Source organism: Gopherus flavomarginatus, chromosome 3 (genome assembly GCF_025201925.1).
Source record: "Gopherus flavomarginatus isolate rGopFla2 chromosome 3, rGopFla2.mat.asm, whole genome shotgun sequence".
Lineage (NCBI taxonomy): Eukaryota > Metazoa > Chordata > Testudines > Testudinidae > Gopherus > Gopherus flavomarginatus.
The window spans coordinates 1,865,588-1,879,003 of NC_066619.1; the positions used below are offsets into that span (position 1 = coordinate 1,865,588).

Sequence of the window (13,416 nt, forward strand, 5' to 3'; positions counted from 1 at the left end):
CTCTCCCCATGTGTCTGCGCAGCGCCCAGCAAGAGGGGGCTCTGGGCTCGACTGAGGCAGGGCCTGTCTCTCTCTCTCTCCCTATGTGTCTGCGCAGCGCCCGGCAAGAGGGGGCTCTGGTCTCAGCTGGGGCAGGGCCTGTCTCTCTCTCTCCCTATGTGTCTGTGCAGCACCCAGCACGAGGGGGTGCTGGTCTCAGCTGGGGCAGGGCCTGTCTCTCTCTCCCCATGTGTCTGTGCAGCGCCCGGCACGAGGGGGCTCTAGGCTCAACTGGGGCAGGGCCTGTCTCTCTCTCTCACTATGGGTCTGTGCAGCACCCGGCATGAGGGGGCTCCACTCCGGATTGTGGCCTCTGGGTGCTAATATAATAGCACTAAACCGGAACCAGAATCTCAGACGCTGTCAGATAAAGTGGGTGCCCCCGTGCCTGAGCCCTGGAGCTGCAGGGCTCACACTGAGCTGGGCACAGCTCATTAACATTCATGGAACAACAGAAGTTTGCAATTAGTAACTGCAGGGGGTCTGCCCGTTGGGGGGTGACCTGCCCCTTTGCACCAGTGTGAGCCCCCCCACTGGCTGTGCAGCACCCCAGGGCTTTCCTCCCTCAGCCCTTTCCTAGCCACGGGTCTCGCTGCCAAGCTGCCACCTTGCAGCCGGGCAAGAAGAGCGCTGGCTTCTCTCCCCGCCTCATGCCTTGGGGGGCAGCGAGCTGGGGCTGCGGGTCCAGCCGTGGGGCTCCATGTCCTATGCATGGAGCCACCTGCTCGGCCTTCCCCAGGGATGGGGGGGCCCATGCTGAGGGCGCTCAATGGGCAGCCCGGGCATGGCCACTGGGCTCCGAGCCCAGACCCTCCTCTGGCTCAAGCCCCCAGGGCAGGTGGCTGTTTCCTGGCAGCCTGGGGCCGCTGCTTCTGTCCAGCCCCCCACGGCAAGGGGCCCACAGTCCCGGAGCTGTGCCGGGCCGAGCCGGCGGGGCGGGGGGCGCGGCCCGTGCCAGGCAGGGACCGTGGGCAGCGGCGGGTCGCTCTGCCACCTGCCGCCCCCAGCTCCGGCCAGCCTGGCCGCACCCTGCCCGGCGTGCCCGTCCCCAGCGGGGCTGGCCCAGCACGGCCCGGCCCGGCTCGGCTCGGCCCGGCCCACCGCGGGGCGGGCGCTGTCCCCAGCACCGGCTGCTCCGCCCGGCTCCGCCCGCAGCTCCCAGCGCGGCTCCCGCGGGCCATGGCCGCCGCCTTCGCCCCTAAGCTCGGCCGGAGCCTGGCGAGCCCGGACCCGCACCACGGCCCCGGGTAGGGGGGGATCTGCCGTGCCCGCGCTGCGCCCTGGGGGGGGTCAGTATATGGGGGGGCGGGACCCGGGGGGGTCACTGACTGGCGGGATCACTTGGGGGCTGCAGGGGGGAAGGACCCGGGGGGTCACTGGGGGGCTGCAGGGGGGCGGGACCCTGGGGGGTCACTGGCTGGGGGAGTGTCTCTGGCTGGGGGGGGGTCCCCAGGGGGTGGCTGGGGGGCGGGACCCAGAGGATCACTGGCTGGGGGGGGGGTCACTGGGAGGGCTGCAGGGGGGCGGGACTCGGGGGGGGTCACTGGCTGGGGGGGGTTACTGTGAGGGCTGAAAGGAGGCGGGACCCGGGGGGGTCACTGCTTGGGGGGAGTTCCGAGGGGTTTGCAGGGGGGCGGGACCCTGGGGGGTCACTGGCTGGGGAGGGTCACTGGGGGGGCTGCAGGGTGGCGGGACTCGGGGGGGGGTCACTGGCTGGGGGGAGGTCCGGGGGGTGCTGCAGGGGGGCGGGACTCGGGGGGGGTCACTGGCTGGGGGGAGGTCCGGGGGGTGCTGCAGGGGGGCGGGACTCGGGGGGGGTCACTGGCTGGGGGGAGGTCCGGGGGGTGCTGCAGGGGGGCGGGACCCGGCCCGTCCTGCGATTGGTGCCGGCCCGGCCCAGCCCCCCCGGCGCTGTGTGCGGGGGTTGCCATGGCAACAGGACGCGGAGCCCAGCTGAGCGGAGAGGGAGCGGGAAGCCCGCAGCAGGAAGGGGAGGGGCAGGGGAGCAGAGTGGGTGGGAAGGGGGCGGGGCAGGGGGAGCAGAGTGGGTGGGAAGGGGGGGGGCAGGGGAGTAGAGTGGGGTGGGAAGGGGACGGGAGGGGGGAGGGGCAGGGGGAGCAGAGTGAGGGGGGAGGGGCAGGGGAGCAGAGTGGGTGGGAAGGGGATGGGAGGGGGAGGGGGAGCTGAGTGGGTGGGAAGGGGGCAGGAGGGGGAGCCCAGCCCCATGGGAAAGGCAGGGGACAGCCCCCCCCCCCAGCTGTGCCCAGCACCTACGTCCAGCTCCCCTTTGCTCTGTCTCACATGGGTCCCACCCCGGGCGCTCAGCCCTGGCCTGTCGCGACTGCCTCCTGCACGGCTGTAGCTGCCCCAAGCCCCCCGGGGAGGGACGCTGGGGGGAGCCATCTGAGGGCGGGTGGTGCTTGGCACGGCTCCTGGTGCTGCTCCCCGTGCTCCCCCTAGTGCCAGGGCAGCAGCGCCAGGGCGAGTCGCTCTCTGCAGCGGGGCACTGGGCCCGGCTACCTGGGAATTTGTTCAGCGGCTCTGGGATGCTGGGGTCGGAGGTTCGCTCTGGGCCCTGCCCGCTGGGCGCTGGCCCTGCCTGAGCCCTGCTGCCCCTGCGCTGTTTGCAGCTACGCCGGTTCCTGCCCTCGGTACCAGTGCAGCCTGGGGCAGAGCTGCGGGCAGCTCCAGAGCAGCCCCGAGGTCGCCGGCTCCAGCCAGCCGGTGCTGCAGCCTGCCCCTTGGCCCCGCGCTGGTGCCCCGCCTGTGGAGCCGGCAGAGGAGCTGCTGGGGACGAGGCCGGTCTGCTGGGGGGCAGGAGCTCGCCCACTGGGATGCTGCGTGATCCCGGGCTACACAGGTGGGAGACGCGGCAGCTGGGGTGGGGGGCAGGGAGCTCTGTACAGGGGGTGGGGGGCAGGGAGCTCTGCTGGCCACTCCTCCTGCCTCTCCCAGGGAATCCATCCATGCCACGACTCCGCCCCACTCCACTGCGCACCAGGGATCCCCCCAATGGCAGTCAGGCCTTCTCTTGGGGAGCTAATGTGGAGCATGACCCAGCCGGCTCTGTCCAAGGGCCTCTGCTCACACCTGCACCCTGCCTGGCCAGGGCCATGGGAGGGATCGTGCAGGATCAACCCGGGCCAGCCAGCTAGCCTGAGGGGGTCTGAGAGCCCTTGGCTAGGGGCCCACTGTTGGCATGGGGGAGCTGCACGCAGCCCCCTCTGGTGCGTCTCTCCCTGTGCCCCGGGCTGGGCTCTGCCAGCAGGAGGCGCCGTTCAGCAAAGAGAGGCCCGGCCGCTGCAGGGAGGCCCCCACATGCTACGCTGCCAGTGTGGTGCCACTAATGGGGCAAAGAAAATGCCCTGTGCCAGACCGATGCCACCACTCCAGAGCCACGCCCTGGCAGTGCCCATCTGGCAGCGTTAGCCAGGCACCATCAGCCTTTCCCCTGGTTATTGTGAAAAGAAGGTGGGGGCCTGCCATTCCTCCCCCCCCCCAAGGCCTGGATTGCATTAAGAGAATTGCATCGTAGGCACCGACACCCTGAAAATCTCTGGTACCCCGGGGGATCCCCCCTTCGGAGCACCCGCTTTGTAGATTCCAGCTCGGTCTTTGTGCCTTTCCCTCGGGTTCCTCTCAGTGCCCAGCATGACGCCCCTGGGCTCTGCGAGGCTGGGCCTGGGGACCACCCCTCCAGCTGGCATCACTCCCTTGGTGGCCCTCAGGCCTCCCCCCACCCACTCCCTATGCCCCCTCCCCCAGCCCATGCAGCAGGGCTCGAGGGCTACTAACCTGCCTCTCTCACTTGCTCCTCCGGGCACTGGGGCTGCCCCGCTCCCAGGATTCATTCCCAGGGCCCAGAACCTCTTCGCCAAGACCTACTCCGAGATCTGCAAGGAGGCCAGGAGTGACTTTGCCAGGCAGCAGCTGAGAGCTGCAGGCAGGGAGCAGGAGCTGCAGAACGCAGGGCGGCTGCCCCAGGGCACCAAGGGCAACGTAAGTCAACAGAGCAACCGGGCATCTCGCTGCTTCCCCCCTGGAGCCTGCCCCGGCCCCTGCTCCTGGGGGCCACAGCACATCACCTGCCAGGCCGGGAACCGCCCCTTGCCCCCAGGGCACACACAGCATGTCAGCAGCCAGGCCGGGAACTGTCCTCTGTCCCTAGGGCACACACAGCACGTCACCTGCCAGGCCGGGAACCACCCCCTGCCCCCAGGGGCCACAGCACGTCACCTGCCAGGCCGGGAACCACCCCCTGCCCTCAGGGGCCACAGCATGTCACCTGCCAGGCGGGGAATTGCCCCCTGCCCCCAGGGGCCACAGCACGTCAGCAGCCAGGCTGGGAACTGCCCTCTGCCCCCTGGGCACACATAGCACGTCACCTCCCAGGCCGGGAACCACCCCCTACCCCCAGGGGCCACAGCACGTCACCTGCCAGGCGGGGAATTGCCCCCTGCCCCCAGGGGCCACAGCACGTCACCTGCCAGGCTGGGAACTGCCCTCTGCCCGCAGGGGCCACAGCATGTCAGCAGCCAGGCTGGGAACTGCCCTCTGCCCCCTGGGCACACATAGCACGTCACCTGCCAGGTCGGGAACTACCCTCTGCCCCCAGGGCACACACAGCACGTCAGCTGCCAGGCTAGGAACTCACCCTGTCCCCTGGGCACACACAGCATGTCAGCAGCCAGGCCGGGAACTGCCCCCTGGCCCCAGGGGCCACAGCATTTCAGCTGCCAGGCCAGGAGCTCCCCCTGGGCACACACAGCATGTCAGCAGCCAGGCCGGGAACTGCCCCCAGGGGCCACAGTACATCACCAACCAGTGCCCTCTGCCCCCTGGGCACACACAGCATGTCACCTGCCAGGCTGGGAACCACCCCCTGCCCCCAGGGGCCACAGCACATCAGCAGCCAGGCCAGGAACTCCCCCTGCCCTCTGGGCACACATAGCATGTCAGCAGCCGGGCCAGGAACCACTCCCTGCCCCCAGGGGCCATAGCACGTCACCTGCCAGGCCAGGAACTGTCCCCTTCCCCCAGGGGCCACAGCACGTCGCCTGCCAGGTCGGGAACTACCCTCTGCCTTCTGCCCCCAGGGCGCACACAGCACGTCACCTGCCAGGTCGGGAACTACCCCCTGCCCCAGGGGCCACAGCACGTCACCTGCCAGGTCGGGAACTACCCCCTGCCCCAGGGCACACACTGCACGTCAGCTGCCAGGCTGGGAACTGCCCCCTGCCCCCCAGGGTGCACACAGCACGTCAGCTGCCAGGCCAGGCACTGCCCACACACAGCATGTCAGCACCATGCCAGCAGCACGCTAGGGGATGCATGTGCCCGCTCTGCCTGCTCCCATGTCCCCAGAGTCTGAGAATGCAGGTGTGGGGGGCACTGAGCTGGGAGCAGCCTGGCCGCTGGGGAGTGGGACTGCGCAGGCAGCTGGGCCGGCATCAATCCTGCAGCGCCAGCCGGCTGCCTCGAGGCGCCGCACAGGCTAGTGGCGCTCAGCGCTCTGAGGGGCGAATCCCTCCAGGTCCGTTACTGATCGGCTCTGCCCCCTTCCCCCTTCCTCACCCACAGACACGCTGGGCTGCTCTGCTGGGAGCGAGTCTCTGCATGCACAGGCCCAGCCCATGGACCCCCTGCTCCTACCCACGGACAGCCCCGGACAGGCCCACCCCACGGCACCACGCACCCCTCTGCATGGACCCCACGGACCCCCTGCTCCTACCCCGCGGACAGCCCCGGACAGGCCCACCCCACGGCACCACGCACCCCTCTGCACGGACCCCACGGACCCCCTGCTCCTACCCCACGGACAGCCCCGGACAGGCCCACCCCACGGCACCACGCACCCCTCTGCATGGACCCCACGGACCCCCTGCTCCTACCCCACGGACAGGCCCATCCCACGGCACCACGCACCCCTCTGCACGGACCCCACGGACCCCCTGCTCCTACCCCATGGACAGCCCCGGACAGGCCCACCCCACGGCACCACGCACCCCTCTGCATGGACCCCACAGACCCCCTGCTCCTACCCCACGGACAGCCCCGGACAGGCCCATCCCCACGGCGCCACGCACCCCTCTGCATGGACCCCACGGACCCCCTGCTCCTACCCCATGGACAGCCCCGGACAGGCCCACCCCACGGCACCACGCACCCCTCTGCATGGACCCCACGGACCCCCTGCTCCTACCCCACGGACAGCCCCGGACAGGCCCACCCCACGGCACCACGCACCCCTCTGCATGGACCCCACGGACCCCCTGCTCCTACCCCACGGCGCCACACACCCCTCTGCATAGACCCCACAGACCCCCTGCTCCTACCCCACGGACAGCCCCACCCCACGGCACCACGCACCCCTCTGCATGGACCCCACAGACCCCCTGCTCCTACCCCACGGACAGCCACGGACAGGCCCACCCCACGGCACCACGCACCCCTCTGCATGGACCCCACGGACCCCCTGCTCCTACCCCACGGACAGCCCCACCCCACGGCACCACGCACCCCTCTGCATGGACCCCACGGACTCCCTGCTCCTACCCCACGGACAGCCACGGACAGGCCCACCCCACGGCACCATGCACCCCTCTGCATGGACCCCACGGACCCCCTGCTCCTACCCCACGGACAGCCCCGGACAGGACCACCCCACGGCACCACGCACCCCTCTGCACGGACCCCACGGACAGCCTCGGACAGGCCCACCCCACGGCGCCACGCACCCCTCTGCATGGACCACACGGACCCCCTGCTCCTACCCCACGGACAGCCCTGGACAGGCCCACCCCACAGCCCCACAGACCCCTCTGCATGAACATAAGAACATAAGAACAGTCGTACTGGGTCAGACCAAAGGTCCATCCAGCCCAGTATCTGTCTACCGACAGTGGCCAATGCCAGGTGCCCCAGAGGGAGTGAACCTAACAGGCAATGATCAAGTGATCTCTCTCCTGCCATCTGTCTCCACCCTCTGACAAACAGAGACTAGGGACACCATTCCTTACCCATCCTGGCTAATAGCCATTAATGGACTTAGCCACCATGAATTTATCCAGTTCCCTTTTAAACGCTGTTATAGTCCTGGCCTTCACAACCTCCTCAGGCAAGGAGTTCCACAAGTTAACTGTGCACTGCGTGAAGAACAACTTCCTTTTATTCGTTTTAAACCTGCTGCCCATTAATTCCATTTGGTGACCCCTAGTTCTTGTATTATGGGAATAAGTAAATAACTTTTCCTTATTCACTTTCTCCACATCACTCATGATTTTATAGACCTCTATCATATCCCCCCTTAGTCTCCTCTTTTCCAAGCTGAAGAGTCCTAGCCTCTTTAATCTTTCCTTGTATGGGACCCTCTCCAAACCCCTAATCATTTTAGTTGCCCTTTTCTGAACCTTTTCTAGTGCTAGAATATCTTTTTTGAGGTGAGGAGACCACATCTGTACACAGTATTCGAGATGTGGGCGTACCATGGATTTATATAAGGGCAATAATATATTCTCATGGACCTCACAGACCCCCTTCCCCCCACACACAACAACCCCACGCACAGCCCCGGATAGGCCCACCCCATGGTGCCACACACCCCTCCGCATGAACCCCACAGACCCTCTGCTCCTACCCCACAGACAGCCCTGGACAGACCCACCCCACAGCCCCCCTGCACCAGCCTCTCACACCTCCCTGCATCAACCCCACGCACAGCCCCGAACAGGGCAATAGGACCAGCCCTGACTGCCAGGGGAGAGCGCCCCCTTCTGAGCCCCCCACGCTACTCCCTGCAGCGTCTGGGGTTTCCTTGGATGTCTGGGTGGCCCTGGTGAGCTCTGCCCCGATGCGTTCGGCTCACGTAGCGGCTCCTGTTCTTACACCGGTGTCTGCTCCAGCCTGGGGTGGCTGGTTCCTCTCACAGCATTGCCATGTGGCATGTGCCCAGCCTACTCAGCTTGGGCAGCGCTCCCTGACCCGTCCCCCCATGGGGAGCCCCTGGCTGATCACCCCCATTCTGCACCCCCAGCTCCTTACCACCAAGTGCAGGACTCCAGTCCCAGCAGGCTCGGCAGTGGCTGCCTCGTACGTCTCTCCCTTCGCCTTCCAACCGCAGGGCTCCCCCTACTCCATGGAGGACAACAACCCCCACAAGTGCTTCATCTCGGGTGAGCCGGCCAGGCATGCAGGGTGGGATTCAGGGAGGGGGTGCAGGGGTCCTCGAGCCCTGAGGAGCCCCACTCTTCATCCTTTAATCCAGAGCCCTGCAAGGACCAACCATCTCCTGGCCAAGGGCCTGCCTCTGCAGCGCCTGTCACACACGGGCTGAGCAGAGCACTCTGGGGGGCGGTGACATGGTGCCCCGAATTGGGGGTGCTGGGTTGGTGGGAACGTGCTGCCCCTGGAGGGACCCTGGCACGACCCGTGGGTCTGTCCCCCAGCCGCTTTGCTGGCTGCTGGGGCTGGAAGAGCCAGTCTGCTGTGGTGGGGCTGGGTTTGTTTCCAGCATCAGGGCTGAGTTTAGCCTCCTGTGATCTGGGCAGGTTTCACCGGCTTTGTGCCCCGTGCCCGCTTCCTGATCGGGGCAGGCTACCCGCTGACCACCCACCGCGCCCTGGTGGAGTTTGGCCAGGCCAGAGGGCGCAGGCCTGAGGGTGGGAAAGGCAGCCCGGTCCTTCCACCGCTGAAGTCGTACCCCACAGACATGGGGCTGCTGCCCCACTACGCAGGCTACGTGCCAGGTGAGCGGCGCGGCCCTGGGGGCGGCCGGCTGGGAAGGGACTGAGCAGCCAGCACCGTGCGCATTCCTTGCAGAAACATGGACACTTGCCTCCAGCTGGCTCATGGCAGGAAAGACCAGGGAGGACTCACAGCAGACCCCATAAACCCCCTTAATTTGGACCCCCAAACTCTCCACGGCTCCAGCCTGGCCCACAGCCCTGCCCCATTTCCCTGAACTGCCAGACAAGCCCAGCCTTGGGGGTGCCGGCAGGCTGGCACATGCAGCAGGGGCCCGAAGTACCACCGCCGGTGGAAGGCCGCCTCAGATCCAGTCCCCACTCCACTGACAGTCACAGCAGCAGCCGCGCCCCACCAAACACCGGCTCACAGCCCCCCGTGACACCTCTCCCCTGAGTAATGTGGCACTTGGTCATAGCCTTCAGCTACGATGCAGCAACCCCTAGACACCAGCAGGTGGGGACAGCGGGCCGGGATACTGGTCAGAGTTAAGGGGCTTTGGGGACCTGACAATGTCCAGATGTTGACATTTGCTGGGTAGCGCTGCCTCTGCAGGGCTGAGCCTGGCACTCCCTGACCTGGAGCTTAGTGCTTGCCTGGAACGAGCGAGCAGTTAAACGAAGGGGGCAGCCTCCCAGCCGGCTGTTCCTGCACCCCTCCCCCAGGGCTGCCCCGGCGCTGCTAAAGCCAAGGGCGCAGGGGTTGCAGGCAGTGGCTCATACAGCCCCTGGGGGGGGAGGTGCAGTGCCAGGCTGGGGCTGGGGCTTTATGCAGACTAGAATGAAAGGCCCCAAGTGACAGGGTGCCCAGCCCTGCCCATGGGCGCTGGCTCCCCTGCTGGGTAGGTGTTTCGTGCTCTCCAGCCCACATTGGTCCTTCCGTAGCTGCAGCCCCAGGGACGAGGCAGCAGCCGCCCCAGGTGGGCTCCCCAACGCCGCGTCCTCTCACGGGCACCTTCTCATTGCCCACAGGCTACAAGTTCCAGTTTGGCCACACTTACGGGCAGCTCACCCACAACGCCCTGGGGCTGAGCACCCTGGAGAAGCAGCTGGCCGACTAGCACCCGGGCTTGGACCAGTTTCTTCTCGGAGCTGTTTGGAGCCTGCCCTGCCGTGGGCACAAGCAATAAAGAGAAGGACCAACAAACTCTGCTGCCCTCCCCTGAGAACGAGGGGAGCGTCGCCCGGCCGTGCTGCAAACCGTTGGCGGGGTGGGGGGGGCCATGTCGGGTGAAGGGGAGTTAAATCAGTGCAGGCCCCCCACCCCCCATGGCGTGTGCTAATGCGCCGGCCCCACAGCCCTGGCCCAGGCACCCCGGAGCCTCAGGAGGCACCCTCGAGCCCTGGCTAAAATTGCCCCACCCAAGGTGGGCAGCCTCCCCCCCAGGGAGCGCCAGCAGGCGTGGGGTGTGATGCTGCGCTGCACTGCACATGGGCTGGTGCCAAGGCGTGGGCAGGGCCAGCATAGTGCAAGGGCTGGCATTGCCCCTGAGCCAAGGGCAGCACTGCCCCTCCGTGCTGCAGGGCCGAGCCCTACTGGGCCCCCAAGCCAGCCCGCTGGTGTGCAGAACGGCTGTGCGCTGCCATGGAGCCACAGCGCCAGGCCTGCACCGGCTTGTGCCATTCAGCCGCCTACGCAGGAGCCTGCACAACCCAGCCTGCCCAACAGTGCCTGTCGCCCCCGAGCATGAGGCTAAGGGCTGGGGGGCACACGGCCGGGCCGGTGCCTGCCCAGGGAGGGGGACACGGCTGGGTCAGTTCCCTGGCACTAGCCCTGTTGCAGCTACACTGGGGAGGTGGGGGGGGAGGCTAGGCCCTGGAGCTGCTGCTTCTGGGCTGCAGGGGCCAGGAAGGGTCATTTCTGCCCCCACACACACACACCCCAGGCTGGGCGGAGCGGTGCTCTGGGGCAGGGGGCGATGGTGGGAGGCGGGCGCTGCAGGGAGCTGGGTCAGCACCTTTTTTATTAATATGCCTCATAAATAGAGAAATAAATAAAGGGGGGCCCGCCCGTGGCAGGGTGCAGCGGCAGCAAGCGATGTACAAGCAGGCGGGACCCTGGCCCCGGGGGAGCCAGCCCGGGCTCCACGCCACACCAACACCTGCACCCTCCTGGCAACAAATACTGGCACGGCCTTGCACTAATACTGCCGCTGACTGGCAAGACAAGGGTTAACTGACAGCGGCGCCTCCTGCTGGGGGACCAGGCTCTGCTGCCCCTGCCCCCGCCCCCCGGCATAGCTGGGAACTCAGCCACAGCCTGCCCCTTCCTGGCCCCTCCCAGAGCCTGGTGCCCTTAACCAGGCTCTGGCCATGCTGGGAATGCCCCCCACTGCCCCCCTCCCACTGCTGGGAGCACTGTCCCTCAAACCTCCTCCCCCCCCGCTGGGAATGGCCTTGTGCCACTGCACCTCCCCAGGCAGTGCCTCCATGGCTGGACTAGCGGATTGTGGGGGGCGTGGGGCGCATACACCCCACAGCGCTGCGGCTGCACAGGGCTGGAACGAGCCCCCTGCGGTCTCATCCCCCTAACACTGAATGGCTGCCGGCGCAGACGCTCATCCCATGCCCGGCCGGCAGGAGGCCCGTGGTGTGGCAGTGCCAGGCCGCTGGCTGGGTACTGGCATTCACACCGTGCACACCCGGGGCTGCACACATGCCAGGCTTCACAGCCAAGCGTCCGTCGTGGGCAGCTCGTGTGTGTCCTGTGGGTGCCCCCACACCATACAGCCCCCCTGTATGGCCCTGAGCCTGTCCCATGGGCCGCAGCCGTGGGCTGATTGGGCCACAAGCCGCCCAGGCCGAGCGCCACTGCGCTAAAGGGGGCCAGAGCAGGGCAATGCAGCCTGACGCCACAAGGGGGCGGCCTGCAGCAGAGGCCCGGCCAGCGTGTGGTGGGCCAGCTGGCTCTGACCGAGCCGGAGCAGTGCATGCTGGGGGCTGTAGTCTCATGTGTCCAGCCCCTGCCCAGTCCGGGGGCCCCCAGACCAGCAGGTGCTGGGCTGGGCAGCCCCCGCTGCAGAGCGACGCCGCCTGGAGTCCTGCTACGTCCAAGGCCCTGGCATCCGGTGCTGGAGATGGAGCGCGGTGACGGGAGGCCCTGGGGTGGGAGCATGCACAGCGGTGCCTGGCGCGAGGTCCCCTGCGGTGCAGCAGCCGTGGCAGGTGCATGGGCTGGGCGAGGTTGTCGGGCAGGGCGGGCACGGTATGGACTAGCGAGAAGCTGCCTCTGTCCCCCAAGCCAGGTGGCCCACGGAGCAGCCTGTGGTCCTGTGCGCAGCATCCTGGCCGCGTCAATAGTCCTCGTCCGCTGGGTGGGTGACGTACATGATGGGCACCAGCCCGCTCTGCGAGCCCAGGCCGCACCGCAACCAGTCGCTGTCCACCTTGGCCAGCACGCGCAGGACAGCCCCCTTGGGAAAGCTCAGCTGCCCAGCCTCGGTGGCGATGTGATGGCAAAGCGCTTTCACCTCGCTGCGGAGAGAGCGGGGGGGAGGTGGGTCACTGCACAGGCGCCCGCTGCCCCTTAGGGCACCTGCATCCAGAACCCCCCTGTCCTGCCATCCCCCCCATCACTGTCCCTCCGTCACCCCCACTGCAATGATTCCCAGCCTGGCAGCCCCGGAGCAGTAGGGGCTTGGGGCTGGGTGTGTGTCTGCCACAGGGCAAGGTGCTGCCATGGTGGGGTTCTGGGGCTGAGGCAGGGTGTGTCTCTCGGCCACAGGGCCGGGGTGGAGTTCGGGGGGTGGAGCGAAGTGTATCTCTCGGCCGCGGGACAAGGTGCTGGGGCAGGGTTTGGGGGTGGGGTGGGGTGTATCTCTCAGAAATGGGGCAATGGGCTACCAAGGTGGGGTTCTGGGGCAGGGTGTGTCAGCTGTGGGGCAGGGGGCACTGGGTCAGAGTTCAGGGGCTGGGGCAGGGTGTATCGGCTGTGGGGCAGGGGGCACTGGGGTGGGGTTCGGAGCTGGGACAGGGTGTATCTCTCGGCCGTGGGGCAGGGGCGGGATGTATCTCTCAGCCATGGGGCAGGGCGCTGGGTGGGGTTCGGAGCTGGGGCAGGGTGTCTCTCTCACCCGTAAGGCAGGGGGCTGGGGCGGGATGTATCTCTCGGCCGTGGGGCAGGGCGCTGGGTGGGGTTCGGAGCTGGGGCAGGGTGTCTCTCTCACCCGTAGGGCAGGGGGCTGGGGCGGGATGTATCTCTCGGCTGTGGGGCAGGGCGCTGGGGCGGGGTTCGGGGCTGGGGCCGGGTGTATCGGCCGTGGGGCAGGGTTTGGGGGCTGGGGAGGGGTGTCTCAGCCGCGGGGCAGGGGGCTACCATGGCGGGGTTCGGGGGTGTGCAGAGCGTACCGAGTGCAGCCCACCACCCTGGGTGAGTTTAGGGGGCAGCGAGGCCTGCGGCTCACCTCGCAGGGTGTGGACAGCTGCCAGCTCCGTGGTCGTGCAGCAGGAGGGATGTGTCTCAGCCGGCTGGGATGGCTGCCCGCGGGCGGCCCTGGCTCTCCAGATAGGGCCTGGCGCTGGGCCGGGCTCTGAGCCGCCAGGCGGGGAGACCAGAGCAGTGCACGGGGGATCCCAGCCAGCGGGGCTGCCCCGGCTCTGCCCAGGCAGTGCCGCACTGAGCCACCTGCGCTAGCAG

General features: G+C 67.7%; 2 protein-coding genes across 6 annotated transcripts in view; one reads left to right on the plus strand and one right to left on the minus strand.

The window, feature by feature from the left end:
* Positions 1–1,204: 1,204 nt before the first annotated feature.
* Positions 1,205–10,385, plus strand: FAM166B (family with sequence similarity 166 member B). Its single transcript, XM_050943684.1, has 6 exons — positions 1,205–1,286; positions 2,670–2,899; positions 3,884–4,038; positions 8,072–8,210; positions 8,586–8,783; positions 9,753–10,385. Exons 1-6 carry the CDS (start codon positions 1,219–1,221, stop codon positions 9,839–9,841), a joined length of 879 nt encoding a protein of 292 aa, XP_050799641.1. The 5' UTR covers positions 1,205–1,218; the 3' UTR covers positions 9,842–10,385.
* A 1,684-nt stretch (positions 10,386–12,069) lies between these two features.
* Positions 12,070–13,416, minus strand: part of RUSC2 (RUN and SH3 domain containing 2) — a 74,295-nt gene continuing 72,948 nt past the window's right edge. For all 5 annotated transcript variants that reach the window (XM_050943531.1, XM_050943532.1, XM_050943529.1 and 2 more), the window contains one exon: positions 12,070–12,254. In XM_050943531.1, coding sequence (XP_050799488.1) covers positions 12,074–12,254 — 181 coding nt within the window. In that variant the 3' untranslated portion in view covers positions 12,070–12,073. The remainder of the gene's footprint in view (positions 12,255–13,416) is intronic.